General features: G+C 42.4%; 1 protein-coding gene across 1 annotated transcript; it reads left to right on the plus strand.

The window, feature by feature from the left end:
- The first annotated feature begins 205 nt into the window (after positions 1-205).
- Positions 206-13608, plus strand: prkar1aa (protein kinase, cAMP-dependent, regulatory, type I, alpha (tissue specific extinguisher 1) a). Its single transcript, XM_062532731.1, has 11 exons — positions 206-305; positions 3015-3202; positions 4280-4447; positions 6033-6124; positions 6263-6324; positions 6418-6464; positions 6931-7089; positions 7876-7936; positions 9134-9255; positions 9626-9707; positions 9920-13608. The coding sequence occupies exons 2-11, from the start codon at positions 3029-3031 to the stop codon at positions 10090-10092; spliced, it is 1140 nt and encodes a 379-aa protein (XP_062388715.1). The 5' UTR covers positions 206-305; positions 3015-3028; the 3' UTR covers positions 10093-13608.
- Positions 13609-14403: the final 795 nt, after the last annotated feature.

Here is a 14403-nt window from a genome sequence, read left to right on the forward strand (position 1 = left end):
ACACGTGACTTTATCCAGCTTTGCTGTATATACCATGTTGATGAAATAATTTACCAGCAGGAACATCATAGCACTTCTCATGTTCTCTCTGTGAAGTTAGCTACAAAAACAACACTGTGCCTTTAAGGTAGTTAGGGGTTACAGATTCGTCAGATCGAGGCGCATTGACGTCAATGAGTGTTTGTGATTGGCCATAACCTTTTCCGGTGGGGCATCCGTCCAAGGACTGTGAGAAAAGAGACGTTAGCTATCAAACTGTTGGTGACAGTGACGAAAGAACGTTTCTTCTTGAGAATATATTTCAGGTAAGAGTTGCACAGCATTGTTTTCATCGACATATTCTTTTTTTCAGAAGGGAGGGACACATTCTGTAATGTAATATGTCGTTCGTGCTTCTTGATTGTTATGATAACGCGAGTTAGCAGTGCTATGATATGTTAGCAAGTCTCCTAAGATGGCGTTATGAGAAGTCCTGTGGCCCAAATTATAACGTTAGCCAAACTAGCTGAAAGGGTAGGGAATTTTGCATTTCACTAATGATAATGGAACAAATCTGAAGTTAATCCCATAATTCGATATCATTGTCTTTAGAGGAGCAGTTTGCTGTAGTGGTGCCGTGTGCGTTTAGCCGTGCTTGCAGTCACACAACATGTAATAGTTGACGTGACGGTTACGAGGGGAAGCTTTCATGCTTTCTTCACAGGAATAACCCAGCATACTTGCGAGTGTTAATTTGAGTTGCAAACATTTATTTGATAGGATGGACTGTTAAATGTCTGAATATTCCGTCTAAAGCACATATATTCCTTGCACAGTTAAATGCTTCGTGGGTTGGCAAGTAAGTTAAGGTCAGTTAACTGGATAGATTACTTTAGATAACACATAACCTAAAGTTAGCGTTAGCTGTCAGTGTCAGTGCAGGTGTCAGTGTAATTTACTTTGCCAATGCCACTTAAGTGTACACCTGAAGCTTCAGTACAGTTGGTGTTATATTTCGTTGTTTATCTAGAGATGTTGCATGTCCTATACTGTTAAGTGGATGGCTTTGTTTTGACTTAAGTGGTGTCTGGAAATATTTTAACGTTAATGGACAATGGCCTCTTCATGTCAGCCCGACTATCAAAGCAAGTTTGGCCTAAGTCTATGCTATCATTTTCAGCACTGTTTCACTGTCATGATCCCTCTGAGCTATATCACGTGGTGTTCAGTAATGGAAAAATAACGGGACAGCTTGAGGAATCACACCACAGCACTCCACTCGCCTCCATGTGACTGCTAGTTTATGTGTTGCAAGTTAGGTTAAGGTTATGCTTGTAGCTTGATTTAGGTTTCCTATTTATATATTATGTTATGTAATACTGCGAGCATTCGGCCATGTTTTTGAAATACCTTGCCTTTGAAATGCCTTTCCCTCATCTTCTGTTGTGTTGGAAATGTACAATCAAAACAATCACCTTTCACCCATTTTACCTCCCCATTGTCGCCATAATGAGTTGTTGCCTATCACAACATTTAAAAGTAAAACCAGGGTAACAGGCCTGCCATCCCAAATGGTAGTTTATAACCAACATGTATTATTATTTGTTTATGTTGTGCAGTATTTTAGTATTAGACCTGCATGATTCTTGAGAAAGGAGATTTCAAGTCAACGTCTGCACAATTTTCAAATCTCCGAGCAACCTACCAGACCTTTGCTCAGTCATCAGATTTATGAGTACTTGACTTATCTGCAGTCATTGAGATGGTGAATCACAGCACACTCTCTACATGTTCTGAGCTAGGAATTTCTGGTAAAGCTCTTGTTGCATCCTATCCTAAAAGGACTTTCATTCAATGTGTCTTGGCAAGGACAGGTGTCCTGTCCAAGTCTTACGACCACAGGTGTGCATCAGGGATCAGCGCTTACTTCTCCACTTATTCCATTACTTTACACCATTTACACCACACCACCACTTCCTTTGGTGAGATCATTCGCTCCATCAGATTTGCCTATCACTGTTATGCAGATGTTACTCAGCTCTGTCCGGTCTTCCCCACCTGATGGTCATGTGTATTATTGGTTGACTATTTCTCTGAGCTTGTCGCCTCAAAGCAAGGTCTGTTGGTTTATATACAGTAATCGAAAGATTGGGAACAGTGTTCCCAAATGTTTTTCTCTCATGGCACGCTGTTTACAATGAGCGAATCTCATGACACACTACCAAGATATTTAGCATACAAATGCCACAACATACAGTAAGTGTATTGGTGTTTGTTGCCCCCTGCTCAAACCAAAAAATCTAAAATTGCACAAATTCGTTGATCAGGAAAGATGGATGAATTGAATGTGCAAAACATTACACAGAAAATGTTTGGTTCAGAACCAGTTTCATAAGATGTGATATCAAAAGTCTATTTTGTTTTTCCTGTGGCACACCTGCCCTCCACCACTCTGGCCTATAGGATGCTTACTGCATCTGCTATTTTACACCTTGCTACCTTTAATAATGTTTACATTTATTGTTATTATTCCATTAAATACTATTTAATCTATTACTAATAATGACATTTTTATTTAGGCTATATTTCTTTATTTTAAACAGTTAATTTTAATCTTAATGAAATGTTTATTGACCAAACAAAAACAGACAGCTAGTTCACTACTCTGTCCCCTTCCATCCGGTGCAATTGAAATTGCAATCTCGTCTGTGATTGGCTGGAACAGTTTGTTAGGTTTTTATGGCTAGACCAAGTTGTTTTTGTTGCCTTTTTTGTAGCCTGGGCTGTCTACAGAGACCACGTCTTTTTTCAGAATATTCAGTACACAAGCAGCTAACGGATGGTGAGGTTACGTTTGCTGTATGTGACAAGAAAATGTTTTCGCTTAGAAACCATGTAATATTGCTTAGAGCCCCGTTAAGGGAATTAATGTTATTTTAACATTTTTCTTGTTTTCTGTATTTGTGAGCTGGATGGTCGAGTCTTTCACTGGCCAGTTGCCTTAATATGTCCGTGCTTCCCCCACCCCCCTTCAGGTCAAGAGATCGGGATGGCGTCCGGCAGTTCGAGCAGCGAGGAGGAGAGGAGCCTACGCGAGTGCGAGCTCTATGTGCAGAAGCACAACATCCAGCAGCTGCTGAAGGACTGCATCGTGCAGCTGTGCACCTCCAGGCCCGACAGGCCCATGGCTTATCTCAGAGAGTACTTCGAGCGGCTAGAAAAGGTGTGTGTGTGTTTGGGCCCATGGCTTTTCTCAGAGAGTACTTTGAGCGGCTAGAAAAGGTCTGTTCGTGTCGCTTTGTGTTTGTGCGTGAATTCTCTAGAATTTAGGTCTTCTGTGTGAAGCTAGGATGCATGCTAAGTACATAAAGACGGATGGATGGATGGATAGATGGATGGTTGTTGGCTATTAAGTTTGTTAATGTTACACGTAAAATCTGCAATGGCTCTTTAAGATTATGCCATGAAAAGCGGCACTGTTTTGGTGTGTCTGTCAGCCAACAAAAAAAACAAAACAAAAATGCAGACAACATAGCTAAATGAGAAGATATGAATCCAACCAAAAGGCAATGGACCAGCAGCATATCCGGTCTGTTTGCATATTTGTGTCTTGATTGTACGGCACTTGGTATTTCTGTTTTTTGTTAAAGAGTTTGCTCCTCTTGTAGATATCTCTGGTTGCGTTAAGAGTGGTGGGATATTCTTAGTTACTTTCTTTGTTTCTATTAGTTAGAAGTTAGTTACTGTTTGCATATTATAGGTTTGTCATGTCAAGATTGTAATAAATATCTAGCAAGCAAATGGAACGGAAAAACATAATCAGACGCAACCCTACAGAAGGATAATTCACTCTTCTTTCAGTTGTTTCACCTTCTCTCTGCCTCTGCCCTCTTTCCTTCCACCTCTCTTCCTCTTCATTTCTTTCTCTCTCTCTCTCTCTCTCCTCAACTTTCTTTTTCTTTCTGTGCATGTCTGTATCTTTCTTTTTCTCTCTGTGCAAGTATGTTCAAGTTTAAGTTCGAAGTTTATTGTCCTGTACTCATAAATAAGCATTTATCAGCTTTGAAAATCTTTGTACTCAACTGTCCATTCAACTTCAAGAATGAATTAAAAAGTAACTATTTAACTATAAAATATAACTAAAATATAACTAATATAACTCTGTGTGTGTCTTTTAACTATAAAATTAATACATACCGGTATATGCTTTAAAAAAAAGGATGTAGAGAGAAGGATGAAGAGGGTCAAAGGAAAGAAAAGCTAACCATGTATCTCTCTCTCTCCGATGTTGCCACCCCAGGAGGAGGTGAAGCAGCAGCTGAGCCAGCAGAAGTCCAGCTCACGGTCGGACTCCCGCGAGGACGAGATCTCTCCTCCGATGAACCCCGTGGTCAAGGGCCGGCGGCGGCGTGGTGCCATCAGCGCAGAGGTCTACACCGAGGAGGACGCCGCCTCCTACGTCAGGAAGGTAACGCTCATGTCCTCTTCTCTCTCACACACACACACAGCCACACACACACACACACGCACACACGCACACACACACACACACACACACACACACACACACACCGAGGAGGACACCGCCTCCTACGTCAGAAAGTTAACTCTCATGTCCTCTTCTCTCTCTCCCTCTCTTTCTCACTCACACACACATACACATACACACACGCACGCACACACACACACACACACACACACACACACACACCAAGGTGGACGCCGCCCTCTACATCAGAAAGTCTCTCCCAAGGAAGTAAAGGCACAATTTCTGCACACTTTCACAGAATAGGGCCTTCACTATTAAACATGCATGAATGATCTGTCGTTTGGTTCCTGAACACTCCTATTATCCAGACCAGACATATACGTGAAAATAGTTTAACTTACAAGGGTGAGGATGAGGGTCAGCCTAAGGACCCAAAGGTCATCTCTAACAGTGGTGTCTGGACAGGTTTGTCCTTTAATCTCTCCAGCTTTTGTCTTTGTTGGGTTATAGGTTAAAAGACTTACTTAAAGGGATATTCCGCCATTTTTGGAAATACGCTCATTTTCCACCTCCCCTCGAGCAAAACAATCGATATTTACCTTGTTTCCGTTCATCCAGCCATTCTGTGAGTCTGGCGATACAACTTTTAGCTTCAGCCTAGCATAGATCATTGAATCGGATTAGACCATTAGCTTCTCGCCTGCTAGCTTCATGTTTAAAAGTGACTAAGATTTCTGGTAATTTTCCCATTTAAAACGTGTCTCCTCTCAAGTTAGAAAGTGCAATAAGACCAACTGAAAATGAAACCTGGCGTTTTTCTAGGCTGATTTGACATGGAACTACACTCTCATCTGGCGTAATCAAGGCAACTTGCAAACGTACCACAGGCGCAGTGATATCATACGCAGCATCTGAAAATAGTCCCCATAGACAACAAGCAGTAGTAGTGCCAGTAGTTTGCAATTTGCCTTGATTATTACGCCAGATGAGAGTGTAGTTCCATGTAAAATCAGCCTAGAAAAACGCCAGGTTTCATTTTCAGTTGGTCTTATTGCACTTTCTAACTTGAGAGGAGACACGTTTTAAATGGGAAAATTGCCAGAAATCTTAGTCACTTTTAAACATGAAGCTAGCAAGCGAGAAGCTAATGGTCTAATCCGATTCAATGATCTATGCTAGGCTGAAGCTAAAAGTTGTATCGCCAGACTCACAGAATGGCTGGATGAACGGGAACAAGGTAAATATCGATTGTTTTGCTCGAGGGGAGATGGAAAATGAGCGTATTTCCAAAAATGGCGGAATATCCCTTTAACAGGAAGAGTGTGCAGTGCAGTCTTGCAGGCTCTAAAAAAAATATACCCTTTTGGAATTAAAAGTTTGAAAAGCTTTTTGAAAAGTTTGCTCTCTGCAGCTCCAAAACTGTAACGCATCCAAAATGGATAAGCTGCTATCACTGTGTCGTATCTGAAAGCAAATAGATTATGTTTATGTTTATAGTATTTGGTATTTGATGATTTTGTCCAAAGCTAATAGATATGAATGTGTTGTGCACCTCCTGTTGTAGGTTATCCCTAAGGACTACAAAACGATGGCTGCCTTGGCTAAGGCCATTGAGAAGAATGTGCTCTTCGCCCACCTCGATGACAATGAAAGAAGGTGACTGCTGTGGCCCATTTGAAGATGTTATCTCTCTTAAAGATACCACTGGCAGAGATTGATAATGAATACCATTAGCATAAATGGCTCTCAGTTCCATTTTTGACCAAGGAAATTCTCATTTTTTCCCCTTCACAGTGATATTTTTGATGCCATGTTCTCAGTCACCTACATTGCTGGAGAAACAGTCATTCAACAAGGTAGGAGCGCAAGACTGCTGTTTGAGCAATGAGTTTGACAGATTTGTCATAAAAGTTTGTTATGGGACTCACAGAGACAACTTGTGTTTACAGGTGACGAGGGGGATAACTTCTACGTCCTTGATCAAGGTGAAATGGACGTAAGTAAAAAAAAAAAAAAGATGATTAACTTAAACAAAAGCAGAAGTGGATATGCAAAACAAGCATGAATTAGTATATAATGTTCCCATATTATGTCAGTATGTTTGCAGATGCTAGATGTCGGGGCAACTAGGCTATTAGAGTTGCTTAGAGCCTGCATCAACAAGGCATAAGCACTTGCTAGCGAAGCCTACTTGTTGCGCACAAAGGCTGCTTTGTTGGTGATTTTGTGTTTGCTGCTTGGGTTCAGTGTTGTTATAGTAGTATCCCATGTCATGTTTTGTAATGTTAAGGCTCGGCCGTTGATTGGCCACCGAGGCGAAATCCCTTTCCTGTAGGATCTTTACTCCTCTCCTGTGCATATCTGACATTACCAAGAATGAATTGTATATGATTTTGTATTTAAACTCATGTAGCTACGTTGACTGGAGTATAAATGATGAGCGTGTGTGCATGTGTTTTCAGGTGTATGTGAATAATGAGTGGGTCACCAGCATTGGCGATGGGGGCAGCTTTGGTGAGCTGGCGCTCATCTATGGCACCCCCAGGGCGGCCACAGTCAGAGCCAAGACCAACGCCAAGCTGTGGGGCATCGACAGAGACAGCTACAGGAGAATACTCATGGTAAGACGGCTACAGAGGAATTTTCAGCCTAATATGGCTATAGGGGTGTGCTTTATCATTGGACATCTATAGGGGAACACTTACGCTAAGGGGAATAAGAGATAGATATAGATAGATGGATAGATAGATAGATAGATACTATATTGATCCCCAAGGGGAAATTCAAGTAACACAACTACATGAGTAAATTCATGGAGCTATGGGAGAATACCCCAGCAGGAGGCATGTGGTGGTGTTTGATGGGTAGTAATTGTTGGCAGAAATGTACAGAGGCGGACATGCCGGTTCCAGAAAGTAAAAGTCCTGCCATATTCTTATACTGTATAGTGCACTTAGCACAGGTGATATCACTAATGATCTGATCTGTTGGCTGCTAATTAGGATGAGCTGGTCTACTAAATGGTTGGATCATCAAATACTTGGCAGGACTTTTACTTTCTGAACCTGGGATGTCCGACCTTTGGAAATGGACACAGGACGCTCAGTGTGGAAATGCTTGTAGGGCAGCCAAAACATAATGTTTGTGATTGAAAAAGGGGTATATTTGATTTATATAGCTGAGTAGTTGTTGCAAACGCTCTTAATGCTTTGAAGGCTGTTGTTGTTGACAGGTTCATGCTCAGAGATTATGAGCAGAACTTCACAGTAATGTATGGTCAGCCTCCACATAGGCTGTGCAAGATCTGCAGTGCCTTGCATTTTTAGGTGCTCTCGGTGATTGAGAATGAGTGGCCGTGCTTTATGTTAAATGTTTTAACTCCTGCATCCTGTTCCTTCCTCTCACAGGGCAGCACCTTGAGGAAGAGGAAGATGTACGAGGAGTTCCTGAGCAAAGTATCAATCCTCGGTGAGTAAATGTTCTGTAGTTATTTGATTTTGAGTCAATTGGAGCTTTCTCTATATGATGGGATCTATTAATATTTTACTTCACTGCAGCATGTTGATTGACATTGAATGCATGCATACGGTAGTTGTACTGGACTAATACCACAGTCAAGTGTTTACCAATTTCATCACCATCATCACCACTATTTTGTGAAAGCATGGATTTATGCCAGATGAGTCCAATTAATATGACCGCTAAAGGCTCTAGCACACTCCTCCGTCTGCGTCACGCGCACGCGGCACTGGACATTTGACGTGCGTCATTTTAGACGCATATAAGAGGCATACTCCAATGTCTGTGTCCTGAATGCGCGCCAGCCGATCAAGATTAGCGCCGGCGCACTACGAATTAACTGTGATACTCTAGGATGTGCGACCACTGAACTAAGGAAGAGCCAGGGAAGGAGTGTTCCACACTTAAATACACAAAAGATGCAGCTGTTAGATGAGGAGAAGCACCACTAGTACTTTCTCATGTTTGCTGAAAAGTTTGATGAGTTGGTTCTTCACATCTCTCCATTTATCATCCACCAGAACAGGCACAGCACACCACGCGTTGGCTAGCATTCCAAGTTACAGCTAAACTAATGGGTTAGCTTATGGCTAATGTGTATGAGAAATCCCATAGAGATGCTAACGGTTAGCATAATCGATAAAAGTATATATTTAGAGCGAACTTCAGTCCATTTACACAACTTGGATTACATAGGAGGTCTTTGTTTACAACTGACTATTAAAATACTCAAAGACTAATGTTTTGTCATCATATAACAACGTTAGCGTGTAGGAAACGCCAGTTTAAGTGTTCTTCTGTCTCTGTTTGCTGCGTTTTAAGCGTTATTTCTGTACGTGCTCCACCTACTGGAGCGGCGTCTTTACAGCAGTTCCGTTTCACACATGCGCAGTCTACGCGTGAAAGAGACGCGCGGTCTTAAATTTTGGTCGACTCAAAGACGCGACGCATGCCGTAAAAATGACGCAATTCTCGTCACGCGCTCACCAGTGCCGCGTGCGCGCGACGCAGACGCGCGACCATACTCGGGCCTTAAGTTGTGTGTGATCTCCCTCAGTGGTTTGTCTGTAGTGGTGTTGTGTTGTTAGTGATGATGAGCTCCATCTAGTGGTGACTGATGGTACTGTATGTCTCTCCTCTCTCCAGAGTCTCTGGATAAGTGGGAGCGTCTTACGGTGGCTGATGCTCTGGAGACCGTGCAGTTTGAGGACGGACAGAAGATAGTTGTGCAGGGAGAGCCTGGGGACGAGTTCTTCATTATCCTGGAGGTGCGGCCACTCTCTCGCTTTCGCTTTCTCTCTCACGGTCTCATTCACTCACTTCATTCTTCTCCTCTATTCCTCTCTCTCTCTCTCTCTCTCTCTCTCTCTCTCTCTCTCTCTCTCTCTCTCTCTCTCTCCCCACCCCAGTTTCCTTGTCTGTTTCTCACACACACACACACACACACACACACGCACACAAAAGAAAAATGACAATGTTGTGATTTCTTCAGCAGCCAACCCAATGGAGCTGTGATTGATGACGGTCTGCAAAACTGTTTCATGAGTTCTCACAGTAGATTTACGCGGTTGACCGTGCGTATTGGGCAGTGTGACGTGACGTGACATGTGACGCTCCTCTCTACTGATGTGTCCCCAGGGAACAGCGGCTGTGCTCCAGAGGCGGTCAGAGAACGAGGAGTTTGTGGAGGTCGGAAGACTGGGGCCCTCCGACTACTTTGGTGAGTGTTTGATGTGTTCATCCTCTTGTTATGGCCAACGCTGACATCCAGTCATTTATTGTATTTACATAAAAGAAAAGCAGAACTCCGTGACATTTTACACACAAACCATTAGGAATGTACTGTCCAAGTCTTGATACGAAGAGTTGCACCGCCTGGTAAACATGAATCATATTTTTATTTATTATTTATATCTCTTTTTTTTTTCTCAGGTGAAATTGCTCTGTTGATGAACCGCCCGCGCGCTGCCACCGTGGTCTCCCGTGGACCGCTGAAGTGTGTGAAGCTGGACCGTCCGCGTTTCGAGCGAGTGCTCGGCCCCTGCTCAGATATCCTGAAGAGGAACATCCAACAGTACAACAGCTTCGTCTCCCTGTCCGTCTGAACCTGGAGCTGCCCCTGCCCACCGTAACACCCCCCCCCCCCCATTCCCAGTTTGATCCCCTGTGCCACAGGGTCCACCAATGCAAATCTGCTTTATTTTCTTACTTCTTCTGGAACATGTTACAACACCCATGTGCCCACTTTGTCCTTAGTGTTGTTTCTTCTTTAGTCTCTCTCTCTCTCTCTCTCTCTCACGCTCTCTCCCTCCCACTCTCTCTCTCTCTTTCTCTCTTTATTTTCTTATTTCTTCTTTTTTCTTCTTTTTGGTAATCTGCCTTCGTGTCGCATCGTTACTCCTCCGCGTGGCAGTTTGTTAGGACGTCTCTTCATAGAGCCGTCCCCGTCAGTCCCGTTGTGCCAGAGAATTTTTTTTTTGAACACGTAAGAGGATTTGTGCGAGCCGTCTGGAGAGGTAAATCAAACACCTTCCTTTCCTAAAGCATTTCCTTAAAAAGGCACCCTGCTCTGGGGCACGTTGACAACAGAGGAGGAACACTGAAACGTCCCCTTCCGCTAAACAAATACGAAAGTTCTGAGTTCAATTTAACCTGTTTTAAGCTGTATTTTTCTGAATATTATTTTATTTTTTGGATTCTGTCTCGTATTTTACGACTTTGAGTATGTTAGGTAAGCCAAAGGCAAGTTGCTGTCTTGTTCTCTGTGTTCAGTTTGTAAACATATAGCTAATGGAAGGGTACTAAAGTCATATGCACCATTCTGAATCATGGTGTTTATGTTTTTGCTTTTTAATTGTTCTAGTTGCACATATACAGCATATATAAAATGAATCTATATATATTAGATGCAAAATGACCATAACCATATTTTTTGCACAGTTTGTTATATAAATATATATAAATATGAATATACATCTGTAGATATATATGGAAAAACCCTTTCTATGCGCCTGCTGTTTTTTATTTTTGCTTTTGGTTTCATTATCTCCCTTTAGTAGGTTTTTGTGAGTCTCGCTGGATCCATCAGTTCCCCCATCTCCGTTCATTTTGGTAGTAACATTAAAATCCCATTGTCTCTCGCAGTGACATCAGGCCAGATCTGACAGTCTCTACCCCACGTCCTGAAAAAAATGTTGCTTCATGCGTAGTTTCTTTCATCGCGGCGCAATCCACTCCCAAATAAGTGCCAAATACCGGGTGGTGGTCTTCATTCCACAGCAGAGGAAGGGGGGGGGGGGGGGGGGTCTGTGCTCCAGTGCTGCCGTTCGGTTCTGCCACAGTAGTTTGCAATGGGGGGCCTGCCCTGTCCGCTGCTGTATACAAATGTGGGTGTTCTGACATGGATTGGTGTGTTGATGAGGTATTCGATGAGAGCGTGCCATTTGGACAGAAGTTAAATGGGCCTTTTGCCAAGTCCAAGGCAAAACAACCTACCCAAAATCCCCCCCACAGTGTATTAGTTGTTTTTGCACCCTCAAGCAGTGTTAATGTCTGGTTAGCCTTGCGGACGGAGGAAGTTGCTGAGAATGACGTCATCAGCTGTGTGACAGTTTATAAGTCTTTAAAGAAAGTGGTCTTAAGCAGCATTTGTTGGACATTACGCTGACGTTGCCCCCCCCCCCCCCAAGACTCTGGCTGCCTGGGGTGAGGTGTAGCTCCCCAAGTCTTAAGAGAATGTCAGTATTGATCAGGTTCCTGTTACATCCATCTCAGCGCATGAGGGCTTGCGTGTGTTGGCACCGGTTCTGATCCGATGTATGGATCAGCAAGTCTATATACAGTGCTGTGGCTCGGCGACGTTACGGGATCGTGTCACTGAATGTTGGACACGTAGGTCCTGGCTCCAGGGCCTACGGTAACATACACGTCTTGTGTTATATGGTGTAGTAGTGCACAGTGCCATAAGGAATTGTCGCTTCCCTCTCTTTCCCTCTGTTATTTCCTTCTGTTTCTGTCGCTGATCATAGTGAGTGATCTGTCCTTTTTTGATGTTTGGGAAGCATGCCACACATGTCTCAATCACACCTGAAAAGATGTATTCCTTTGGCTTTGTTCAGGTAATTTATTTTTTTTAGAAATAACAAGCTCTGTTCCCATTTGATTTAAAGCATTTCCTAATTCTCTTTTTTTTCTTTTTGTGTTTTTATGTTAACTGGTTGTCTCCAGACCTAGTAGCACACATCAGTATGGCTTTCGTTTTGATGTCATGGTTGAATTATTGTGTTGCAAATCTTTCAAAACATTGAAAGTTCTTTTTTTCCATAAAGAGGTACGTAATGCATTTACTGTGAGGATTGTCGGAGAGAGTACAAACTCTCCTCCATTGTCCATGATCAGGGTTTGTTTTAAGAATATATTTACTTGCTCGAAGAGAAAAGTCATATGCAGATCTTCCTCTGTGATTTGGTGAGGAAACACTTACTCTACATAAGTTATGCTGTATTATGTGTGTCATTTCCACCCTATTGGTGGTGGCCTTGATGGAAATTTCATTTATCTCTATATTTTTTTGCCCAATATTATCAATGTATTATTTTCAGAAAAGGCGAAGCAAACACAATCATCTTATGTTATGTTTGCTTATTCTGTTTTGTTTTTTTAGTTGGGAAACTTCAGGGATTGTTAGACAACATAACTGAAGCCGGTTGAAATTAAAAAGGCATCAATGAAGGAGGGCAGTAATGTCAGATTTTGTGGATTGAATTTATATATTTTTTCCCCTCAGACTGTAATGAAAGGCTCCTTCAGATTGAGAGTAGGTTGATGAGCACCCTTGCCCAATGCAAATCCCTTAAGTCTCCAGTTTCCTAATTTTCTAGTCAACGAGCATCATGGTGAAATACCGAACTGCCAGCAGGTGTTAGAGTGCCAGTGTGGTTCAGTTTTGTAGCTGAACATCGTAGACAATTCCTTAGAGAGTGAATGGTATTGACTGAGTAATATTTGAGCAGTAGTAGACAAACTGGGAGTCTGAATTTCTTTCCTCACTCAGATTCCCTGAAAGCATTTAACGAACACGTGTCCAAAAAGCATCCTTACATTTACTGTTAGAAGGTTGTTGTTTGTTTTGTTTTTTTCTCCCTCATCGTCTCCATCTTCCAGCTGTAATTTAAACATCCCCAATTATTGCATTTTATACATACTGCTCTTTCTCACATTTATTTTGGAGACACGCCATCTACTGTTGTTGAGTGATTTCATTTCTGAGTTTTGAAGAAAAAAAAACACAACAAACACAGTTATTGCCATTTATAGCTTTGCACTCATGCGTGTGCGATACCAATGTGTATGTACATAAAAAGAAAATCTGAAGTTGACATTGTTTGCCTTAGATGATCTAATCAGGGCCTAGAACCTCCTGACCCTTTCCCCTCAGCTTATAGGGTTTGTAAAGCCTTCAGTGGACACAGCTGGGGGCTGACAGAGGACCATTTTTCTATTATTCTTATCCTTCGACTGTAAATGGTTTGATTTTACTGGATGTGCTAAAAAAAGTTACTTTTTTTCTTTGGTATAGATTGTCCTAATGGCAGGTCAAGCAATAAAAAAAATTCTTAAAATAGTTATGTCTTTTTTTCCACAACGGTACACCTTGTTTCGGAGATGTTTTTGTCACACTATGTGTGTGTGTCTCTGTCTGTCTGTCTGTCTGTCTGTCAGAGTGGGTTAAACCAATCCAGGGTTCTAGATGAGCACACACTAAATTGGAGACTTGTTTGGAAAGCAACACTGGACTAGAAATATGACTTAATGACACCCTAAGCACAAGATAACCCAGCGTGTTGTTCTCAATATTTATTATCTTCGTGTAGCATCATGCTGCAGGACCGTATGTGATTTTAGCTATGTGCAAATCTCAACATCTATCTGGTTCACTGTTTGTTATGTCCAAGCCTAATTTCAACCCAAAGGAGAATTTCCAGACCATAATGAACAGAGTGAGTGAGCTGCCCGGTGCCAGGCAACCAATAGTCCCAAGATCTTCAAGAGGCTACTTGGCACAAACGTTCCCCTGAACTGCACTTACAATCCAGGGCATCAGCTGCTGGTTTGTCAGTGTTTAACGTCCGTACAGTCATCAATATTCCCAAGTGACTCTTAAACTAGGATATATATAGCCTACTAGAGAGAAGTCCAAACAAAGGACTCCATTCTGTATGAGTCAGTGATATGGTTGTGGGTTAGTGTTACATGGGGAAGGGGGTGCGGGGTAGTTTGACATACTGCCCCTTTAACCAAAACAACTCAATGAACAGGTGGCCCTCTCACCTGCCTCAGACAGCTGACTTTTAGCCTACCATTTGGGGGAGACGCACGGGGGATCACTTGAGAGGAGGCATTTAAATTCCCGCTGC

This window comes from Sardina pilchardus, chromosome 3 (assembly GCF_963854185.1).
Source record: "Sardina pilchardus chromosome 3, fSarPil1.1, whole genome shotgun sequence".
Taxonomy (NCBI): domain Eukaryota; kingdom Metazoa; phylum Chordata; class Actinopteri; order Clupeiformes; family Clupeidae; genus Sardina; species Sardina pilchardus.